This window comes from Hemiscyllium ocellatum, chromosome 33, assembly GCF_020745735.1.
Source record: "Hemiscyllium ocellatum isolate sHemOce1 chromosome 33, sHemOce1.pat.X.cur, whole genome shotgun sequence".
Taxonomy (NCBI): Eukaryota; Metazoa; Chordata; class Chondrichthyes; order Orectolobiformes; family Hemiscylliidae; genus Hemiscyllium; species Hemiscyllium ocellatum.
This window is the reverse complement of record NC_083433.1, coordinates 17,420,460-17,443,704: the sequence shown is the minus strand read 5'-3', so window position 1 is coordinate 17,443,704 and position 23,245 is coordinate 17,420,460. Positions and strand designations below refer to the sequence as shown.

The 23,245-nt window shown below is 39.4% G+C and overlaps 1 protein-coding gene across 13 annotated transcripts in view; it reads left to right on the top strand.

Annotated features, from left to right (window-relative positions):
• Positions 1–23,245, top strand: part of LOC132831506 (activating transcription factor 7-interacting protein 1-like) — a 184,062-nt gene that overhangs the window by 95,587 nt on the left and 65,230 nt on the right. For 12 of the 13 annotated variants that reach the window (XM_060849686.1, XM_060849692.1, XM_060849690.1 and 9 more), the window contains 4 exons: positions 4,377–4,436; positions 8,117–8,262; positions 9,201–9,338; positions 11,161–11,241. In XM_060849686.1, coding sequence (XP_060705669.1) covers positions 4,377–4,436; positions 8,117–8,262; positions 9,201–9,338; positions 11,161–11,241 — 425 coding nt within the window. The remainder of the gene's footprint in view (positions 1–4,376; positions 4,437–8,116; positions 8,263–9,200; positions 9,339–11,160; positions 11,242–23,245) is intronic. The other variant, XM_060849685.1, reaches the window with a different exon arrangement.

Genomic DNA, 23,245 nt, shown 5'->3' with positions numbered 1-23,245 from the left:
TCCAATAATGCACATTCATATTAATGCTTAATCCTAGTTTGCCATCAGACTAAGTCTGTTTTTTTGTTTCCCAGCAAATTGCTAGGACACTTTGTTACTGTTCTAATCAAAGCAGCTGATGCAATTCATTACCTGACATTTATCAAGCAAAAAAGCCATCCTCAAGAATAAATCTTTGACAGCTGAATCTAACTCATTTGTGCAGCCAATTGTGAAGGATAGTTCTGAATAATTTGCTAATTGAATAGCAGTCCAAACTGAGCCCTCTGCATCTCTCAGCTCACAAATTGGGTGCCAGAGTTGACTGCAAACAGCTTTTACTTCTGGCTAGTGATCTATCAGTAGGTATAGAGGATTTTTTGTATCTGCAAAATCACTAATCACACATGCATCTATCCATGCCAAAAAATAAGTAATGACGACATCCACAAAAATCACACATGCACTATTTTTAATCCTACTTTTAAACAAGTTCTGAACTTGCGAATTTCATCATTCACAGGGGTTCTCGGTAATGGAACCCTCATGGATAAGGAGAAATGACTGCAAATAAATCACCAATGTTTAAAATGTGAGAAATATCTCAAGCAATGGTTGCATTTGATTTAAGTTTAAATATAAATAGTGCGAGTTATTCCTTCAGGTTAAAGACTTGAAGGAGCTATTGACCCCAATAGTAACAGCAAATTGAATTGACATACAAATGTTAGTCACAAATCTACATTCAATTGAGTATCAATTTTACAGTGCGTAATCTGTGGTCCCAAGAGTCCCAATTCCCTTTTGAGCCAATACTCTAACCTGTTTTTAAAAAAATGTCCAGAATACAATGAACTCAAGTAGAAATGTTTTTTTTGTTCCTTGCAAACACATTTCCTTCGTAAGGAGTTGTCTACAGCTATTTAACATTTGAATAGAAAGTGCCCTTAAAAATCAAATCTAATAAAATCTTTACATTTTGTTTTAAATCATCAAAAGAAAAGCATATACTTATATCTTTATTATTTTGGAAGTTTATGGTTGTGGAATTCTGATCACATGGTTCAATTATATGTGAGAGGACAGCAGATGTGTGTCTGTCTGAGAAGACCGTGATCTTGGTTAGTAAATTAGCTCTATTTTAAACAAGGATTTGCAGTTATAAATAAGGGTTCAGTTGAGAAGCCTTCCTGAAAGATAAGGAGCAGGCACCCTCATCTTGTGACACTCTGGACTTGTATCACAATGTGTAGGAAGCGATATTAGCTTGAAGCATAGTAAGAAACATGGTGACATCCAGTGGAGAAAGCATCCAGAAGCAGGATCTGAAGTTAAAACCAAGTATAAGCAACAACTGAAAAGAGAAGACTTTGAAAGCAACACAGTACCTGGGAAAGCTTAAAAGATGTGGCCAAGTAAAAAAAATGGGAAGATTCCAAAGGCGGGTCAAGACCTCAGACTTCAATTTATAGAGCTACAGAGTGCCTCTGAAGGGTAGGGAATAAAGATTTTCTGAACATTTTGAAGACTAGTCAAGAATCAGCAATGCTGAGTAAAACAATCTGAACATTTCAACAATAAAAAGAAAAACCAAAGTACTCATGCAGATCAGTTGGTGCAATAGGCTATAGGTATGACAGCTCTGGTAGACACTTTCCCATTATCTCACCTATTGGATGACCTACTGAGACCAGCTGAAGGATCCCTCAAGAGGCAGTTTCAGCATTGCAGAATGGTTTTAGGCCTACACATGAAGGATCATTGCCATCGAGACACCTTTTTTCTTCGTTATAGCTGATTAGTGTCTAGTAAGACAAAACATGAAAGAAAACTCAATAGAGCATAATACATTCAAGCATTCAATATGTGCTTAGTCCCAAAAGAAATTTGTGATAAAACCTGTGAGATTTAATGATAAATTGCAGCCTTCTATGGAATTAATAAAATATTTTTAATGCTATGTTATTGAGTTTTTGAAGGAGAAATTAATTTAAGGCCATGTAAGTAGTTAGTCTGAGGAATGCAATTTATCAGACTTAACGCTGACATGGTCAAATGGGTAAAATCCAAGATGCCAAGATACCATCATTATGTCAAAAGCCAGCAAAAGAGCATCAAAATCAACCATATTAAGTTGTTTAAGAAGGGTGGTAAGGACAAGCCAGGGAACTATAGACCTAGTGAGCCTGACCTCGGTGGTGGGCAAGTTGTTGGAGGGAATCCTGAGGGACAAGATGTACATGTATTTGGAATGGCAAGGACTGATTAGGGATAGTCAACATGGCTTCGTGTGTGGGAAATCATGTCTCACAAACTTGATTGAGTTTTTTGATGAAGTAACAAAGAAGATTGAGGGCAGAGAAGTAGATGTGATCTATATGGACTTCAGTAAGGTGTTCGACAAGGTTCCCCATGGGAGACTGATTAGCAAGGTAAGATCTCATGGAATACAGGGAGAACTAGCCATTTGGATATAGAACTGGCTCAAAGGTAGAAGACAGAGGGTGGTGGTGGAGGGTTGTTTTTCAGACTGGAGGCCTGTGACCAGTGGAGTGCCACAAGGATTGCTGCTGGCCCCTCTACGTTTTGTCATTTACATAAATGATTTGGATGCGAGCATAAGAGGGACAGTTAGTAAGTTTGCAGATGACACCAAAATTGGAGGTGTAGTGGACAGTGAAGAGGGTTACCTCAGATTACAACAGGATCTGGACCAGGTGGGCCAATGGGCTGAGAAGTGGCAGATGGAGTTTAATTCAGATAAATGCGAGGTGCTGCATTTTAGGAAAGCAAATCTTAGCAGGACTTATACATTTACTGGTAAGGTCCTAGGGAGTGTTGCTGAACAAAGTGACCTTGGAGTGCAGGTTCATAGCTCCTTGAAAGTGGAGATGCAGGTAGATAGGATAGTGAAGGTGTTTGGTATGCTTTCCTTTATTGGTCAGAGTATTGAGTACAGGAGTTGGGGGGTCATGTTGCGGCTGTAAAGGACATTAGTTAGGTCACTGTTGGAATATTGCATGCAATACTGGTCTCCTTCCTATCGGAATGATGTTGTGAAACTTGAAAGGGTCAGAAAGGATTTACAAGGATGTTGCCAGGGTTGGAGGATTTGAGCTACAGGGAGAGGCTGAAAAGGCTGTGGCTGTTTTCCCTGGAGTGTCTGAGGCTGAGGTGTGACTTTACAGAGGTTTACAAAATTGAGGGGCATGGATAGGATAAATAGACAAAGTCTGTTCCCTGGGGTCGGGGAGTCCAGAACTAGAGGGCCTAGGTTTAGGGTGAGAGGGGAAAGATATAAAAGAGACCTAAGGGGCAACTTTTTCACGCAGAGGGTGGTACGTGTATGTATGGAATGAGCTGCCAGAGGATGTGGTGGAGGCTGGTCAATTGCAACATTTTAAGGGGCATCTGGATGGGTATATGAATAGGAAAGGTTTGGAGGGATATGGGCCAGATGCCGGCAGGTGGGACTAGATTGGGTTGGGATACCTGGCTAGCATGAATGGGTTGGACCGAAGGGTCTGTTTCCATGCTGTACATCTCTATGACTCTAAACATAATCAGAAGAGAAACCTATCAATATCTACAAAGGCTAAGGTTAATGTCAGAACTGTGGCTAGCTGTGACAACTTTTTTTCAAAATGATAAGTTAACAGCACCTTCACCTCAAACCAGTTCTGAAGAAGGAAAATGGAAATCCATGCAACAAAAAGAATGGTCAGGAAGTTAAAGTTTCTGGAACAAAAAGTGAAGGTAACATTCCTAAGGGAGGTCAGTCAAAATAAATTCAGCAAATATACAAGAGTTTGAAACAAAATTTAAACTCTACAGGAATAGCTGTCACAATGCTAGCAGACAATTTGCTGTAGTTGAAGTCCGTGTACCATATCGGTCAACATAACTTTTGGGTCCAGGAGGCGCACGTCTTCAGGTGCATGGAAAAATCATAGTTTGGTGATGGAAGACGAAGTGACAACGAAACAGTATATATACTGAGGAATTGGGATATTTCATTGAGCAGAAATGCATCTTAGAGTGAATGCAATGCCTTAGAATGAGAATAGGAGGGTGTTTTGGCTAAGATTTTTATAGTTATTCAAAGTTGAGGCAGTTCAAATTGAACTATAATATGCATCTGCAAGAAAATGCTAAACCCATCTGCTTGTAGACTCCCAGAAAAATTTCTCATTCCTTGTTGAGAAAAGTATATATGCTAGACACTTTGTTAAAAAGTGGTGCAAGACCACCTGTGACAACCAACATGGTAGTATTTACTATTATGGTGCAGGGAGACTGTTCAGCCCATTGCGTCTGCACTGGCTCTGAGCATTATGATTGTGCCATTCTCATGCTGCTTTTCCCCCCCCATAATCCTGAATATTGTTTCTCTTTAGATAATTGTCAATATGCCATGTTGAATGCCTCAATTGAACCTGTTTCCTCCATGCTTCCAGGTAATGAATTCCAAACCCAAACTGTTTGTTTTTGTTAGATTTTTCTAGCATTACGTTTACTTTGTATGAAAATTAACTTGTATTTGTGCCTTCTTGTTTTCAATCCTTTCATTACATCATTCAGGTGATTATTGCTTTAACCAATTAGAATTTAGGATTTCTCCTGCACCAGAGATTTTCTGAAAAGCAATGTTTCAATCTGGGATGTAAGAGGAAACAATTTGGTATCTTTGTACATCGCAAAACATAGAAACATGCCTAACGGCTCAGACAATTAAAAACTATGCAGAATTCAGGTATGGTAGAAATTCTGGCTTGAACTAATCAGATTTCTGTCATTACTTGCACCTTGCCTGGAGCATAGGTTATGGCAGATACACATTCAAGAATGAGTGACTGGATCAAGCTGAAAAAGATCTGAACTTTATAGACACCAAAAGAGTCTTATTCTATGGCCATAACCTACATGTTACCACTAACACGGTGGCACAGTGGTTAGCACTGCTGCCTCACAGCGCCTGTAGACCCGGGTTCATTTCCCGACTCAGGCGACTGACTGTGTGGAGTTTGCACGTTCTCCCCGTGTCTGCGTGGGTTTCCTCCGGGTGCTCCGGTTTCCTCCCACAGTCCAAAGATGTGCGGGTCAGGTGAATTGGCCAAGCTAAATTGCCCGTAGTGTTAGGTAAGGGGTAAATGTAGGGGTATGGGTGGGTTGCGCTTCGGCGGGTCGGTGTGGACTTGTTGGGCCGAAGGGCCTGTTTCCACACTGTAAGTCTAATCTAATCTAACTAAGGCAGAATTCCATTCAGTCTATGCACAAAGGTGGCAGAAAGATAATGGAGAAGATTGAGTGCTGAAATAGTACCATGAGGAAAAACATGTCTCACAGCCAAGTGCTGTTTTCACCAAGGTTTCTAGAATGCCGAAGGAAAAAACCATTAATGGATTTGTTTTTCAAATTTTAGAGGGAAGGTGTATTTCATCTTGGATTGTTCAATCACAACAAACTCTAGATTTGCACTGATCTTTGTAACTGGTTACAGGGGGAGTTAGTATTGGGCAAAGGGCCTCAACTCATAAACAATGATTTTTATTTTAATTCATTCATTGGATGTTGGCTTTGACTAAGCCAGCATTAATTGCCCATCCCTAGAAGGTAATTAAATGTTAGTTGCATTACTGTCAGACTGCAGTCTGCTGTCAGCAATAAATGTTGTCCCAGCCAGCAATACCGGTGTCATATGAATGAATTAAAAATTAAAAATAGTTACTCCCATCAAAATGTTGGCTGAAAACATCCATCCAACCTGGGAAATGTTTCTATGCTTTGAAGGAAACTAAAATTAATAGAAAATTTAAAAGAATTCTACTCTGTAAAATTTGAACTTGGGCTTATTGGATAATATTCTGATCACCGATCAACACTCCTCTGAAATTTGAGTAGATGTACTTTGAGACATCAAGTTATTATAAAATACAGATTTTCCAGTCTTTTTATCTTTCCATCTTGTGAATTTCGTGATGTTTTCTGTTCTTGAGGTGCATTGCTTATTTTTAAACTATTGTTATCTGCTGTAAATAAAACACCCCTTATTTCTCTGAACAAAAATGAAGTATTAGAAGCTTGGCATTGGGAAGAAGTCTTTCTGACCTCATTTTATTTTTCTTTACATTCCTTTTGATTTTGTTAGCTCTCTGATTTTTACTAAAAAAAATCAAAGTAAATCCATCTGTTTGGATGTTTTGGGAGACCTCACCACCACAAGTGAGATTTGAACCCATGGCCTTCTAGCACTACTGCTGTGTCGTAAGAGTTTTGTCTAAAATGGTCAAATTTTAATGTCTGCCTTGGGATTGGAACACAGGTCCCCAGAGCATCACCTGGCTCTCTGCATTACCAATCCAGTGACCATCTCCTGTTCCTTCCCATTTTAAACATTGTAATTGGATATTAATCAGGATCATTGAGTCATAGATCAACTATGGAGACCTTTTGTTGGTACCAACGGAAATTTTTATATACCCAGAATGTTACAAACTGGCTGCTTTTTGACAACTATGCTTTTAGCAAATTTTGAGAAGATTTGTAGCTCCGGTTGAGGTTTTGGATGTAGATTTGCTTGTTGAGCTGGAAGGTTCATTTCCAGAAGTTTCGTTACCCTACTAGGTAACATCTTCAGTGGGCCTCAGGTGAAGCAATGCTGAAAATTCCTGCTTTCTATGTTTGGGTTGTTGATGTCACTTCCTGTGGTGAGGTCACTTCCTTTTTTTTTCTCGGGGGTGGGGGTGGAGTAATAGATGGTGTCTAACTCGATGTGTTTGTTAGTTCCAGTTGGAATGCCATGCTTCTAGTAATTCTCACGCATGTCTTTGATTTGTCCTAGGATGGATGTGTTGTCCCAGTCGAAGTCTTGTGAGGATATTAGTGAGAGAGGGTCATGCCTTTTTGTGCATAGCTGGTGTTCACGTATCCTGGTGGCTAGTTTTCTGCTTGTTTGTCCAATGTAGTGTTTGTTACAGTCCTTGCAACGTATTTTGTGAATGACATTAGATTTACTTGTTATCTGTATAGGGTCTTTCAAGTTCATTAGCTGCTGTTTTAGTGTGTTGGTGGGTTTGTGGGCTACTGTGATGCCCAGGGGTCTGCGTAGTCTGGCAGTCGTTTCTGCGATGTTTGGTAGGGGAGACTGGTTAAGGTTTCTGGATGTGGTTTGTCTGCTTGTTTGGGTTCTCAGCAACAAACCCAGCTCAGTGAGCAAACCTACATCCAAAACTATGCTTTTATTGGAATCCTAGTGATGGGATGGTAGTAAAACTAAAGACATTACTGTTTCTCTCTTTAGAGCTCATGTAAGGAAATTTAATAGCAATGCTGTCGAATGGAATGTTTTTCTTTGCTCATAGGTACAGCATTAAATATTTCCAGGACCAGTTAATAGTAATCAAACCAGGAGTTTGCCTTTGGTAGCTTCTGACCAAAAATCCCTTTTATCCAGTTCAAAAGTTCCATTTGTTCTTCCAGCCCCTCCTTAAATTACTTTACCTGGATTTGACTTTTGAATTATGACTGCCCAAACATACACCATTAGGAACTATAAACCTTTTTTAGTTTTCCCTCCATTTGCGCAGTGTAGATTTCAGGCAAGGTCTGCATAGGTCAAACTTTCTGAATCCCACAGTCGTTGATTTAATGTGCCACTTGAATGAAATTGCACATAGCAACTTATTTTTCCCATTGCAGGCACTCATTTTTTAAACAAAAGTAAATGTACAGAGAAATTCATGAAATGAATAAAGCTGACTTGGTAGGCAGAAAGACGCAAGGCTTAAGTGAGTGCTTGCAAGTATAATATCTTTTTAAAGTTGTGAAGATATTGCAGTCGACTGCTGATTTGACCACCAGCATAACCTGACAACAGTATCTTTCCAAATATCCAAAACTAGAAGTGTTCATAATGTACATTTTAGTATACAGTTCTAGTGCTCATGGACTCAGGAAAGTGAAATATTGTGAATTACACTCCTCTCCGTACATAGGCATCTGATCAGTGAATGTGAGAAATACTAAAATCATATTTTACTATTGTCTAAATTATATACAGTGATATAAACTTGATTTAAACGTTATCACTTAAAAGACTTAAAAACATAATGGAATAATTTTTGTCCGTCTTTTACAGATGAAGTAGTTCCACGAAAAAGATCGAAGTCTGAAGATATGGAAAGCAGTATATCCAAGCGGTGTCGGTTTTCTGGAGATGAATATGAAGCTGCCTTCAAAGTGAAGATCACTGCAAGAGGGGAGATCCGGAATACGCTGGAAAAAGTATGTGACCTGGACTGTTGAGCTGCTTCGTTCTGAGGATATACCAGTTCATATTATTTTCTGATATCATTTGGGAGATCATTAATTTATCACACTTTAATTATTGGGAAGGTGAAGATGCTATTAATATAATTACCAAACTCCTTTTCAATACTTCATTAATGACTCTGACTCTCCTGGCATAAATCAACCTCTTTGCAACCTTGCTGTCCAATATACCACAAGATGAGGTTCCAATCACATTTGCACTAGCACAAAATCTGCTGATTTCCACTTTAGAATTTGCCCCTCCTGAATTTTTTCAATGCTATATGCCTCACCCAATTGTGCTTTTTGTTTCCTGTAGGCTTGACTATTCCAGTTAATTCTTGACTGACAGTGCACACAAGCATGAGGATATTCCAAAGAACTGTTATTAATTTGCACCTGTTCCTGCCCCATATCACCCATGTGCTTGCTTACCAAACAATGCATTGATTTTCAAATTTTTATTCTTCTATGGCATTGTCTGTAACTTTAACTCCTTGAATATCTTCACTCATCATATTTTGACTTCCTGTCGACCACAATTTTAATTGCTCCGTAATGGTGACCACCACTTTTAGGTGCATAGGCCCTGGAATTCTTTCCCCAAATTTCTGCTGCCTACCTAGCTTTTCTACTTGAGGACACTCCTTCTAAAACCTAGCTCTCTGACCAACCTTTTAGTTATCTGGCCTAATGTGGCTAAGTGTGCTGTCATAATATATGTTCCTGTGAAGCGTGTTGAGATTTTGTTACGCGACATAAATGCAGTTTGTGTAATCTAAATATTCACTGTCTACTAACTTGCATTTGGGAATTGTTGGAAGGGGAGCAAAACAATATTAATCCTTTGAAACTGATCAATGGATGAAAGATAAATGCTTATAGTAGGTGACACTCATTTTCGTTTGTAGGTTGTTCAGCAGATCATTGAAGAACGCATCAGTGCCATGCAGAGTGGTGTTTTTGACAAGAAGCTGGCAGAGCTGAAGAACAGAGTAGAAAAAATTGAATGCAACACAAGGCATGAATCTTTAATCAGTGGCTTACAGGCAAGTACTATAATCTGCAACTTCCTGCAATGTTCAGAGTGGAAATAATTTGGAAATCTTGAGCTAACACTCAATATCACTGCCCACTTCATATGCCCTTATGCCGTGAACAACCAGAACATAGTAATCTTGCATTAGTAATTGAATTTGTCTATAGTCCAATTTCCCAGCTTAATGTGCGTTAAGTTTTTTTGACTCCATGCACAGTAAGACACTATTCCAGTGTCCTGGCTAGCAACAATCTAACTGCTGAAATCTGGTATGTTTGGTGTCAATTCCTGAAGGAACAAAACTTGATGACTGAAGATGCAATTGCAGAAGATTTATACCTGAAAGCTTTTTCACTGTTGAAAGACGTAGTTTTGCAGCTGTGGTTGAACGGCAGGTAGCAAAAACAAACACCACTAGTTCCCTATCTCTTTACATTACATTAACTTGTATTGGGAACAGCTTACTTGCAATTCAGGCTTGTTGCTGTAACTTGTAGTTGTGCAGTAGGTTTTTTGTTTAAGCAAAACTTGTCCTTTAATCTTACAATGAATTATAATGTTAGAAAACTTCTGAAAGGCATAATTTAATGTCTGAAACTATCAACCAGAAAATATCGAGTTAGGATTTATGCTTTGACTTTTTGATCTGTTGTGACAATCCCAGAATTGAGTATGCTCAGCAACTGCTTCCCAAGTCATTTACTATGAGACAAGAAAGTATGAGCTGCAAACACTTCCCTATTTTGAAAGTGCAGAAGTCTTAACAGAAGTTAACTTGACTGCATGTCTGCTGCTTTTTGTGTGCTCTCTGACTCTGATGTACAAACCTTTGAGCTATTGCACCAGATAGGTCCAATATGATTTGGCGAATGTGAAATTGAATCTGATCAGCAAGTAGAAATGAAAATCATCAATTGTTCACTTGTGTTTAAAAAAAAACATACTGCATACCTGACAGGTACCAATCGCTTCCAATATAACAAACAAATTGATATAAAACATTCCAGTGATTTTCCACTTGCGTTCTCAACAGCTATGAAGGATTCTAACACAAATCATCTTCTGCATTTCTTATTTTAGTGTTGCGAATAATAGCATGTGTTTTAGGAATTCACTGAAAAATAACTGTGATAATCTCTGTACAAAGCAACATATCATTTGACTTTCACTGAACAATGCCATATGCATATGGTATTTGAAATCGTGAATTGGAAATTATTTGAATTATATGGGCATATCCCAGTGCTGTGTTGCACTTTACATTATTTAATGATGTCTAGCATTATGACCAGTAAGATCAATAAAAGGGTACCAAACATCAAACCCAATAAGCCTTGCCACTTAATGTACATCAGTGATTTCTAAACTTTGTTTCCTTATTCAAATATGCTAGCTTTGTGTTTGTCTCTATTGACAGTTAAATTTTTAACTGCCTCCTCTAATGACTACATAGTTTGTAAATCATTATGCTTTCATATTACAAGTGGACTCATCTAAAATTATTTTACTTACCGTTTAATGTGATGAATGATTTTTTTTGTAGAAGCAGCAACACTTTGGAAGTTGGGAGAAATGTCTGAATTTCAACACACTCGCGCTCTCACTAACACTTCCGTTCTAGGTAATGTGAAAATTGTGGTGAACAGACCCATAACTCTTCTGCCAGCCCCATTTCCAAGACTTGTAGTTTTTATTTTAAATGCAATCCAGTTGGTAACTGTTACATCCAGAATGATACTCGACAGTTGGCCAATGCATGGAATCACTGGGGTAGAATTATTTTGTGTCTAAGATTTCTTGTAGAATGATTGTGCTGTTGCACTTTTCTGCAGGCAAAGCTCATGCAGATAGAGAAAAGACTAGGATCAGCAAATCAAGCTCGCAATGATTCTTCCCCAAATAAAACACAAGAGGTAGGTATCAAATAGAACTAAATTGTTTATAAAGAATGTGCTTCAACTTGTCACAGTGACTAAATAATATGTGACTCCATGCCCTTCTGGATCCATTTAGGTTTAACTTCAAGGTTGCTGCAACTCCTGAAAGTATTCCTCATCTCTTGTGTATTTTATCTTTTCTAATTTGAGTGTCAAGGTCTTGGAGTTACTTCATGCAAATCTATTATTAAAACAGTGTTACCTCAAGTACTTATTTTTGCATCCATGTTCTCTCAGCTAAACTCTGGGCATGTTGCATTGTAATCATAATTTCTGTATGAATACAAATTAACTTTAATCGCCGCAAACTCCAGACAGATATTATCTTGGTAGTTTCAAAGTTAAACTTCAGTGAATGCAGAAATTGAGGTGCAAGGGATAAAGCTTCAGAACTAAGACACAAAACAGATTCCACTGAGGACAGTATCCCAATACCAAATCACCCTTTATTTACACATGGAGAGTCCTTGACACTGATCCAGCTTTTTTAGAGCCAGCTCTGAGTGAATAGAACCCCTGACACTCTCTTGTTTATCTGTCAGCCAGCACTCCCTGATTGGACCAGACTAACAGCTACAATCAGGGAATTCCTATTCTATGATGTCCACCTGGTTGACCTTGTTACAATCACTATAGCAGGGACATTTCACACAGAATGAAAAGAGGGTGCTGCTGGGTTGGCATGGAGATGCAGCAAGAGCTGCTAATTGTGTCTCTTCACTCTTAGGCCAAGCCGGTAGATTCCGATTGATCAGCACATTTCCACGGATGTAGTAAAGTTTGGCTGTTTACATGACTCATTTGAAAAGCTAGAATTTAAGATCATTAGCTGGGCCATTTGCGCATGTTAGGAGTTAAATATGTGCAATACTCAAGACCCTACTTTAAGTAGGAAATACATACAATGCACTTTTCAAATCAAAGCTGTTAAGGTCCAAGTTCCACCAACATGTATGTCCAACATTCAGTAATCTGTGTCATCAGTGTGGAGTCTGGAAAGTCTTTGTTATACCAGCATGTATAAGCAGGCATTCAGTAGATGTGTGAGCTCAGTTGCAACATAGCTGCATAGAGGGCTGTTATTGAGTTTCCAGTTATGGTAATTTGCCAATACTTCCCTATATCTACAGTGATATAACTTTTTCACTACGGGTGATGTGGCAGCTTACAAATATTCTTTGTCTCTTTGGCAGATGCTGGAATCGGGTGCACTTCAAGTGATCTGCAAAATATTAATGAGATACTTTGAGGGCATAAATATCACTTGAAATGATTTCAGGCTTGTTATAGCGCAAATTGTTTTAATACAAATTAAGTCTGACTTCTTAGCTATTTCCCATTTTCTATGCAATTTAGTTTTTATCTTGAATATCAGGAGTAGGAAATAAATATGTTGACATGTGTTGGTGGTGTTGCATAGAGATTCGTTGGTTGAGTTTATTCAGTAACCTATATTTGGACAAAAACAAAGTTTTTTGTCATTGAATATGTCATTGATAAGCTTATTTAAACATATTCAACTTTCTGCTCTTGGCTGGGAGAGGAACAAAAGGTAGAAGCGAAGCATTGGGTTTTTACTCGCATGACCATGATATTCCTGATCTAAAGTTTATTAAACTTTTCTATAGAACTTTGCAAGGAAATAGAAGCGAGTAAAAATCTGATCTTTTTAGAACCTTTGTCACCATTTATTGCAAAATTGCTGTTTAGGTTTCCCTCTTTTCTCTGTTTTGTGACTGTAAGAACTTTTGTCAACACTGGAGATGTGGATGCCTATACATTATTTTTACCATTTGGTTCTTGTGCATAATGGTTCGATAATAGATGCATTGATGTTTATCAAATCTCTTGGCCAGAAGAGGTTAATTAACAATAATGCACAAGAAAGATTAAGTGGAATTGTATTTGTTTTCTCACCTGGTATACTTAAAGCTGCTTTAAGAGCTATAAGACCATAAAAAAAGTAAAAACAGGAATAGGCCATTTGACCCCTCAAGCCTGGGCTTCCATTCATTGGAATCATGGCTAATCTGACATTCCTCACATTCAGTTTCCTGTGCTTTTCCTCATAACCATTGATTTCCCCTACTAATGAAGAATCTACTAATGAAGGGCCTAGTTTTCACACCAGCTTTTCAATACAAATGATCAACAGTGGTGTCCTTTATAACGTAAGTCATGGTTTTCCACTGAATTTCAAGACAGTAAATACTTCTGAGATGCTGAAGACCATGAAATACTATCAGGATCCTGAACTTTTATTGCAGCTTGTAAGATGATTATATTCAATGTCCTCAGTATGCATTGATCAGTTTGTTTTACAAGTTCACCTTTTGTTTGTACTTCATTTCTGTAGCTGATGCTTTCTTTCACTCAAAATTTCCAGTCCCAAATGTTTTCTGTTCTATTCATGTGAGTTGGGGGATGGGTTAGTGTGTGTGACAGTGTTATAAAATGTTTTGTTCTATTTTTCTTTTCAAAATATTTCTGCTTTCTGTTGGTCAAGTGGCTGTAAAAATGTCATTTGTAATATTGATTTACATTATTTGAGGTTTCAACTTGACTGAAGGTGCCTTTGCATAATTCAGACTTTATTGAACTAGCTAATCTGTGGTGTCAGGATGTCTAAAATTTTGAACAGTAACAGGTGTTCACACAAAATTCTGACCATGCAGTGAGTCATTTTTAAGAATGCAAACTAATTTTCTACGGTAGCATAAATTTTAATTTATAGAACTAAAACATTGTCTGCTCAAGCTGGTTAAAGAATGGACAGATGATAAAGACTGCAAGTGTGCATTCCATTAAAAAGTTAGCTATTAATGGATATAATGTAAATAAACCTGGCACAAAGCCAAACGTTACTAATACTTCCATGATTTCCATAACTTCAAAAGAATTGTTTTACACTTTCTAGAGTTTGCCATTGTTTGCCTAACAGTATTGAAAATGTGCATAGCTGTTATGTGGGTAACAAGATTAGCAAAGTCATAGTGACTCTTGACTGCTGTGACTATGAAGAGAGAAATGGTAAGATTGTTTTGGGTTTGATACCACTAATAATTGCACTGCTCCTTGCATTGAAGTCGGAACTTGTAAAGCATTGGATAGAAGTTCAAAACTGTGTAGGAGATAATAAATAATGTAGCTTTTCTAAGAAATCGGTTACAGGTTTTTAAAGAATCAAGCATTTACAGCAAGTGATCAAGAAAGCTAATAGAATGTTATAATTTATTGATAAGGGAATATGAATGCAAGAGTAGGGAGGATGTTAATGTATTAGGAACATTTCAGAGAATGTTTAGATTAGATTAGATTACTTAGTGTGGAAACAGGCCCTTTGGCCCAACAAGTCCACACCGCCCCGCCAAAGCGCAACCCACCCATTCCCCTACATTTACCCTTTTACCTAACACTACGGGCAATTTAGCATGGCCAATTCACCTGGCCTGCACATCTTTGGACTGTGGGAGGAAACCGGAGCACCCGGAGGAAACCCACGCAGACACTGGGAGAATGTGCAAACTCCGCACAGACAATCGCCTGAGTTGGGAATTGAACCCGGGTCTCTGGCGCTGTGAGGCAGCAGTGCTAACCTCCAAGATTAACTTTACGAGATCAATTCCTGGAATGACCAGATTGCCTTATGAGGGAATGTTAGACCTGTATCCTGTGAAATTTAGAAATCAGCAGTTAGTTTAATCAGAAGATCCTGAGGGGACTTTGGCCAGTGAATGTTAAAAGGATGTTTCCTCGAGGGAAAATCTAGAGCTAGGGGTCATAGGTTTACAAGTATGTAGAGGAATTAATGAAAACAGTGTAAGTGGGGGCTTGTATGGACATGGGTTCTCGACTTGATCAAATAACGTATTCATATGCTATCCATTTAGGCAGATGCTGATCATGCCAGACAGGTATTAATTGATAGCTGGTACATGAGATATACATGGACAACACTACTATTATAGGACAAGCCAAACAGAGAACAGCCAGGGACTTCCTAGAGGCATGGCACTCATCCACAGATTCGATCAATAACACATCGACCTGGACCCAATATAACGACCTCTGCAACGGACAGCGGGGACTGACAACTGGAAGCGGCAGATTCAAACCACTACAAATACTGGAGGAAAGATCACAGCATAGAACATAGAAAAATACAGCGCAGTACAGGCCCTTCGGCCCTCGATGTTGCACCGGTCCAAGCCCCCCTAACCTACACTAGACCACTATCCTCCATATGCCTATCCAATGCCCATTTAAATGTCCATAAAGAGGGAGAGTCCACCATTGTTACTGGAAGGGCGTTCCATGAACTCACGACTCGCTGAGTAAAGAATCTACCCCTAATATCAGTCCTATACCTACCACCCCTTAATTTAAAGCTATGCCCCCTGGTAATATCTGACTCCACACGTGGAAAAAGGTTCTCATGGTCAACCCTATCTAAACCCCTAATCATCTTGTACACCTCTATCAAGTCACCCCTAAACCTTCTTTTCTCCAATGGAAACAGCTCCAAGTGCCTCAGCCTTTCCTCATACGATCTTCCTACCATACCAGGCAACATCCTGGTAAACCACCTCTGCACCCGTTCCAGTGCCTCCACATCCTTCCTATAGTATGGCAACCAAAACTGCACACAATACTCCAGATGCGGCTGCACCAGAGTCTGCAACATGACCTCAGGACTCCGGAACTCAATTCCTCTACCAGTAAAAGCCAGTACACCAAATGCCTTCTTCACAGCACTATTTACTTGGGTGGCAATTTCCTGAGATCTGTCTAGGTTAGATTACTTAGTGTGGAAACAGGCCCTTCGGCCCAACAAGTCCACACCGACCCGCCGAAGCGCAACCCACCCATACCCCTACCCCTACATTTACCCCTTACCTAACACTACGGGCAATTTACCATGGCCAATTCACCTGACTCCCACATCTTTGGATTGTGGGAGGAAACCGGAGCACCCGGAGGAAACCCACGTAGACACGGAGAACGTGCAAACTCCACACAGTCAATCGCCTGAGGTGGGAATTGAACCTGGGTCTCAGGCGCTGTGAGGCAGCAGTGCTAACCACTGTGCCGCCCACTACTTGGACACCAAGATCCCTCTGCTCATCCACACTACCAAGTATCCGACCATTAGCCCAGTACTCCACAGGAGGCTCCCAAGCACTGAGGATGTCACCTAGACAGGGGACGAAACGTCTGCAACACAAATTCCCAGCTCAGCGAACAGAACCACAACAACGAGCACCCGAGCTGCAATCTTCTCTCAAACTTTGAACATGAGATATGGAATATGCTGAATGCATGTAGGTGTTATTGGGTGGCAATGTGGCATAATCTTATGTAGAACTTCTTTTCATCTTTAAATTTAAGAAGTTAATAGTATATTTTAAGTTTCTAAATGTGTTGCAGCAGCAATGTTATCTAGAAGTAAGGATAGGCAAAATGTTTTCATAGTTGGTCTGCAGCAATGGAAGCAATGTAGGTTTTCGTCTTTTTACAGAACTGTAATAATCCTTTGACCTGGTGGGGCAGAAAATTCTGATGCATTGTATTAGAATTCCTGCTGTTCTAGAGGTTTTGTTGAAGGGGAGGGGAATAGAGTGTTGGATTGTTGAAAAGAGACCTACAATGTTTCCTTTACAATTGCACATAAACAATCCTGTTGATTATAACAAGTAGTATAATTCCCTGTAGCACAAAGATCCACAGCCTGGGGCATCAGAGCTTGGGATGAGTGGGCCAGAAATCAGAATAACTGCTTCATGGAAGGTACAATGAAGTGTTATGAGTTATGTGCCAGTATTATCTCATGAAATAACTCTGTGAACTCAACTCAATTTCTGGCTGTCACTTTGTGGTTAAGGTCTGTTGGAGAGACTGATCCTGTTTATCCACCTAATTCTGTGTCTCATGCTGCTCCATCATGCAATAATTGCTTAAAACCTTCCAACAATTAGATACTGATTTCTTTAATGAATGTGGCATTGAGTATGCTGTCTTTCAGACTATCCTTGACAGGCAAATGAGAAAACTTAACAGGGGATTGGTGATTTAAGCAAACATGCAGAGCTTCCCAGAAGAAGAAAAACTGTGGCAAATAGTCTTTCAACTTCGAAATGCAAAAAGTTACAATTATGTAGTTTATTTCTACCTTCTGTGAAGTCTTTTGATGTACATACAACAGCAGAACGCAATAAATTAATGGCTGATCACTTTACTTTTGGAGCTGATGAAATTGGAGGATATTTGGAACTTGCAGCCAAGCAGAAATGGGATCCAAAGGACTGAAGAACACACTCTGCAGTATGCAGATTTGACCAACCCAAGATGCATGGTTTCTTTTTTTTTCGTTGCTACCTCAGCATGGTTCCAAATGGTGGCTCATTTTACTGGCATCCTCTTCTGGGGCAGCTGGAGTTCTATCAGCAGGCTGTTGGAGTTGACACTTTGGGGTCTAAACAGTGTTTTGTTAATGACATAGCAGGAACAGTCAGCATTTTATTTCTATATCTATTGAGTGCATTTTAATACTTCTAACCAGTCTGTTTAGAAGTTAATCCATAGCTACCATTTTTCTTAGATACTAATTTTTTTTCTTCGTGCACTTATTATTTAAAGGTTAAGTGACAAAGCCTACATTTTCTCTCAATTGTGAACTGGAAGGAAAAACTTAGTAGTTAGTTTTGGGTTTCAATTTGATTATGCTCTGACCCTTTTTTTTTAGTTGCCTATTTCACTCAACCTTGCTTCCTACTTTTGCTACATATAGGTCAAATTTAACTCTGTCATAAAATCCCTACAATGTGGCAACAAGTCCACACTGACCCTCCTGAAGAGTATCCGACCCAGATCTACTCCTCTACCCTATCACTCAATATTTCCCCTGACTAATGCATCTAACCTCCACATTCCTGAACACACCTATGGGCAATTTAGTATGGCCAATTCACTTAACCTGAATATCTTTGGACTGTGGGAGGAAACCAGAACACCTGGAAGAAACCCTTGCAATGCAGACTTTCCAAGATTGTCTAGAAAGAGGTAGTATTCAAACAGGTTGTCGGATGGTATCATTTGTAAATTTTTAACACTCTTGCAACTTTTTCAGGAGGGTTCTATTAAATTCTGCATGGTATATCCACCAGTGACTTTTGGGTCCGTTTACTCAAGGGCAAGAAGTTCCAAAGCTTGTACTAAATCAATAGCCTAAAATTCTGAGCAGTTATCCTGCCATAAGATTTCACAGTTATCTAACTGGGAAGCCTCAAGAAACCATAAGTGTTGATTATTAGAATTCAATGAGGTTTGTCCTGTATCATTTTCCAGGCATAATGAATAAGTTCTCATTGCACAGAACAAAGTTGACCTGAAGTGGGCTCTGCCATTTTAAAGTGGGTCAAAAATCCAGGATATTATGTGGAATTCTGCACTTGATAAATTGCCCATTGCAAGTGTGTATACAATAAGCCTTTATTATAATACTGTGACAGATCCCAGGACAAGACAGGGAATTCTTTTGTTAATTTTGATGACCAGATTAAATGACTGAACATTCAAGCCAGTGAACAGATTCTTTGAGTTACCTGTTAACAAATTTTGTGGATTGTTTTTTTAGTTTTGGTGCTTTTAAAAGCATAATGAAGCTTTCATTTGGATTTTCCATGAACTCTTGTGTGATTGTTTTAAGAATTTATATTCAAAGTGGCATTGTAAGGAAGAAAATATTGACTGGCAGAAACTCATTAGTCCTGGTTTTCATGGTCCTGCAAATACTTGCTGGGCGATGTAACTGGATTGCTCCATTTTTTTTCCACCAGATTTAAATTACATTGTATTCTTGTACATATAGCAGCAATGTGATACAGTTAGAGAAATCGCTCCTTAAAGGCTCATCATGATTCCTTTTTCTTTAGAATAATTCTGCTTACTGTCCTATTTAGACATTTCAATCTCACTTTAGCTCCCTGTACACTTTCCATTTTTGTCCATTTGTTTTTGGTTTTATACTTGATAGTTAAGCAATGAGGTAACCTAAAAGCGCACAACATCAGGTATTTTCAGACTAATTTTGTTACCAATGTTTAGTGTTAGCTACGTGTCTAATCCGCACCAAATTACAAGATTTTTAAGAGGCGATCTAAATTGGAGTTCAGTGATTTTAGCTTGTTGAATCTATCTCTTTGAAGGGAAGTTTGTGATAGTAGTAAAATCCTATTGCTTTCACTTCATACTGTTGCATTGTGTTGCCGTTTTAGTTTACTCAAGTCAACAAGACATTAACAAACTCTCAACTTGTATTGTATTTCAAGGACCTAGAGAAAGGCGTTCACTTTGTTTATTTTAAATGGATGGCCTCAAATTTTTAAACTGACTTCTAGTTCTAGGTTCTCCCAGAAGTATCAAGTCTCAGGGCACCACTCAGGCTTAGGAAGGAAGGTGTAAGAGAGTGAATCCAAGGATGCAGAACTATTGTTAGGTGGATAAGTTTTAGAAGCTGTTGCTGTCCTCTGAGGAGAACAGATTAGATAAAGATATAGACATACTCAAAATCTCAAAGGTTGGTCTCGATTGGGTGAAACTGTTTGCTTTTTGGCAGACGGGTCAAGAACCAGAATATGTCAAGTTAAGATTTGCAAAAGAAGCATTGCGACTTCGTAAACATCTTTGTGTAATGCATCTGGAATGTTTTGTTTGAATGGTGGAGGTAGATTCTCTTTGGTCTTCTGAAGGCATTTGGGTATTTACTGAAGCAATAAACATTTGCAGAGCTCTGGGGAAAAGGTGGAGGGGCGGCGGGGGGGCTACTAGGTGAGTTGTTCCACCAGAATTTGCAGAAATGTAATCAGTTGATTGGCAACCTTGTATGCTGTAACCATTTTATGATTTCTGTTATCTACTCTGTTCTGACCGAAAATGGTTGCAAATATTTCAACCTGGTCTTTACCTCTAACTTATTGTACTCCTCCATCATAGAGGATGTTTGAAGTCTCCACTTCTGGTTAGTTGTCTTAATTATCCACCACCATTTATGACTTGTTGTGGCAGGATCTTAGAACTTTGATCTGAGCTATTTGTTGCAGAATTCTATGCTGCTTCTGTTTAGAATGTCTGTAGTGCTGTAAATAAGGCTCTTTTAGCAGAAGTGACTCTAATACAAAAGGTGTATATTTAATGGTTGGACTTCTGAAATGAATAATTCTGTGACATAAGCAATTAAAGTATTGGTTTGTAATTTAGTTCATCTTAAATAAGATGACATTAGCTGGACGTAGGAATGTGGAGTTTGTGGTGGATATTACTAATCTCATTTTTCTGATAAAAGCAAAGTACTGCCAGTGTTGTGCTCGTTTCAGATTTCAATGTTGGAGAAGCTGAAGTGTGGCAATATCTGGGAGAGAGAAATGGAGTTAATATTTCAAGTCCAGCAGGATTTCTCGCTCTCTTCTGAAGTAGTCCTACTGGACTTGAGACATTTAATTCTTTTTCTCCCCACAGATGTTACCAGATCTACAGAATTTCTCCACAGCACTTTGCATTTTTCACAGGTTTCTCAATCTCCTTACTTGCAATCTTTCTGCAAAAACTGAAAGAAATTCATACACCAGGTTTGCTTGGAGTTCGTTTATGACTTGACTTTAACTAATGAGGGTACATAGTAATTGACTGAATGTTGTTTAAATCTTGCTGAATGGTTTGGTTTGATTTATTGTCACATGTACAGTGAAAGATTTTTCATTTTGTGAGCAGTACAGGCAGATCATAATGTATAAGGACGTACAGATTATAAGGTGTCTAGACAGTGAGGCAAACAGGGTTATGGCTGCACAAGTAGTGCACAAAAGCAAGATCAACATGAGATTTCAAACTAGAGAGATCCATTTAGCAGTCAATTAACAGCAAGGAAGAAGCCATTCTTGAACCCGTTGGTATGTGTCCAAGCTTCTGTATCTTCTGTTGTGGTTCTGTTCGCCGAGCTGGGAATTTGTGTTGCACATGTTTCGTCCCCTGTCTAGGTGACATCCTCAGTGCTTGGGAGCCTCCTGTGAAGCGCTTCTGAGATGTTTCCTCCGGCATTTTATAGTGGGTTGTCTCTGCCGCTTCCGGTTGTCAGTTACAGCTGTCCACTGCCGTAGTTGATATGTTGGGTCCAGATTGATGTGTTTGTTGATTGAATCTGTGGATGAGTGCCATACCTCTAGGAATTCCCTGGCTGTTCTGTTTGGCTTGTCCTATAATAGTGTTGTCCCAGTCGAACTCATGTTGCTTGTCATCTGTGTGTGTGGCTACTAAGGATAGCTGGTCGTGTCGTTTTGTGGCTAGTTGGTGTTCGTGGATACGGATCATTAGCGGTCTTTCTGTTTGTCCTATGTAGTGTTTTGTGCAGTCCTTGCATGGGATTTTGTACACTAAGTTGGTTTTGCTCATGCTGGGTATCGGGTCCTTTGTCCTGGAAGACAGCAGACTTCCTAGCAGCACTAGAATGCATACTCGGAAACAATGGCCTGGCAGAAGAGATGCAACAAACAGTGAGACAAAGTATCATACCCCTGATAACAAGGAAAAGACAAACCCACAACCTCAACACCAAGGAGAGAGAAGCACTAAAAACACTAAGAAATTAAAAGAACATAATCATACTACCAGCAGACAAAAGCAGAATGACGGTCTCCTGGACAAAGCAGAGTACATCCACAAAACTCAACAACTACTTGCAGGTACCAACACCTACCAAAAGAGAGTTTGACCCCACCCCACAGCTCACCAATAGGATAAACAACGCACTGAGGAACCTGCAAAAAAACACAGACAACCAGGTTTGACCTACAGAGAATGAAACCTGAAAGCAACACCACCCCCAGATTCTATGGACTATATAAAGTGCATGAACCAGACGTCCCACTCAGACCCATTGTATCGCTACCAGGGACACCTTCACACGAACTGCCTAAAGAACTAGAACAGAAACTGAAACCTGATCGGATCCAGACACTCTATACAGTCAACACAGGAACTCTTGGACATCATCAAACCATACATAGACAAGGAAGAAACTATGGTCTCATTCAATGTAATGACATTGGTCACCTCTATCGACAAAACCCTAGCCAGAGAAACAATAGTCAACCTGCTGGACATACAGAACAGACAACAAGACGGGGAACTTATCAACAAAGACGGCGTACTCAAACTACTGGACCTGTGCCTCTCAACACACTTCACATTCAACAACCAAATATATGAGCAAATTAACATCACACCCATGGGCTCACCCATCTCTGTACTCCTAGCAGAAGCTGTAATGCAAAGATTAGAACAAACAGTCTTACCGTGAATTCACCCCAAACTCTGGGTCAGATATATAGATGGCACCTTTTGTAATCATTAAAAACACAAATAGAAGACACACACCGGATCATCAACGCCAGACTTGCAGGAATCGGATTCACTAGAGAGGACGAAAAGGACAACCAATTCCCATTCATAGACGTGATGGTATAGAGAACACCGAATGGAGATTTCACCACAAAGGTATACAGGAAAGTCGCACACAGACCAGGTCCTGAACTACAAAAGCAACCACCCCAACGCACACAAGAAGTTGCATCAAGACACTATTCAAAAGGGCCACAACACTGCAGCACACAGAACTGCAAAAAGAGGAAGAAAAACACCTCTACAATATTTTCGCCAAAAATGGATACCCCTGCAATTTCATCAACAGATGCTTAAGGGAAAGGCAACGGAATGAGGACATGCCACAACCCAAAGGACTAGCCACATTACCGTACATCAAGAACACTTCTGAACTGACAGCCAGACTACTACGACCACTAGGACTCATAGCAGCACACAAACCAGCAGCCACTCTCGGACAACAACTCATCAGGACAAAAGACCCGATACCCAGCATGAGTAAAACCAACGAAGTGTACAAAATCCCATGCAAGGACTGCACAAAACA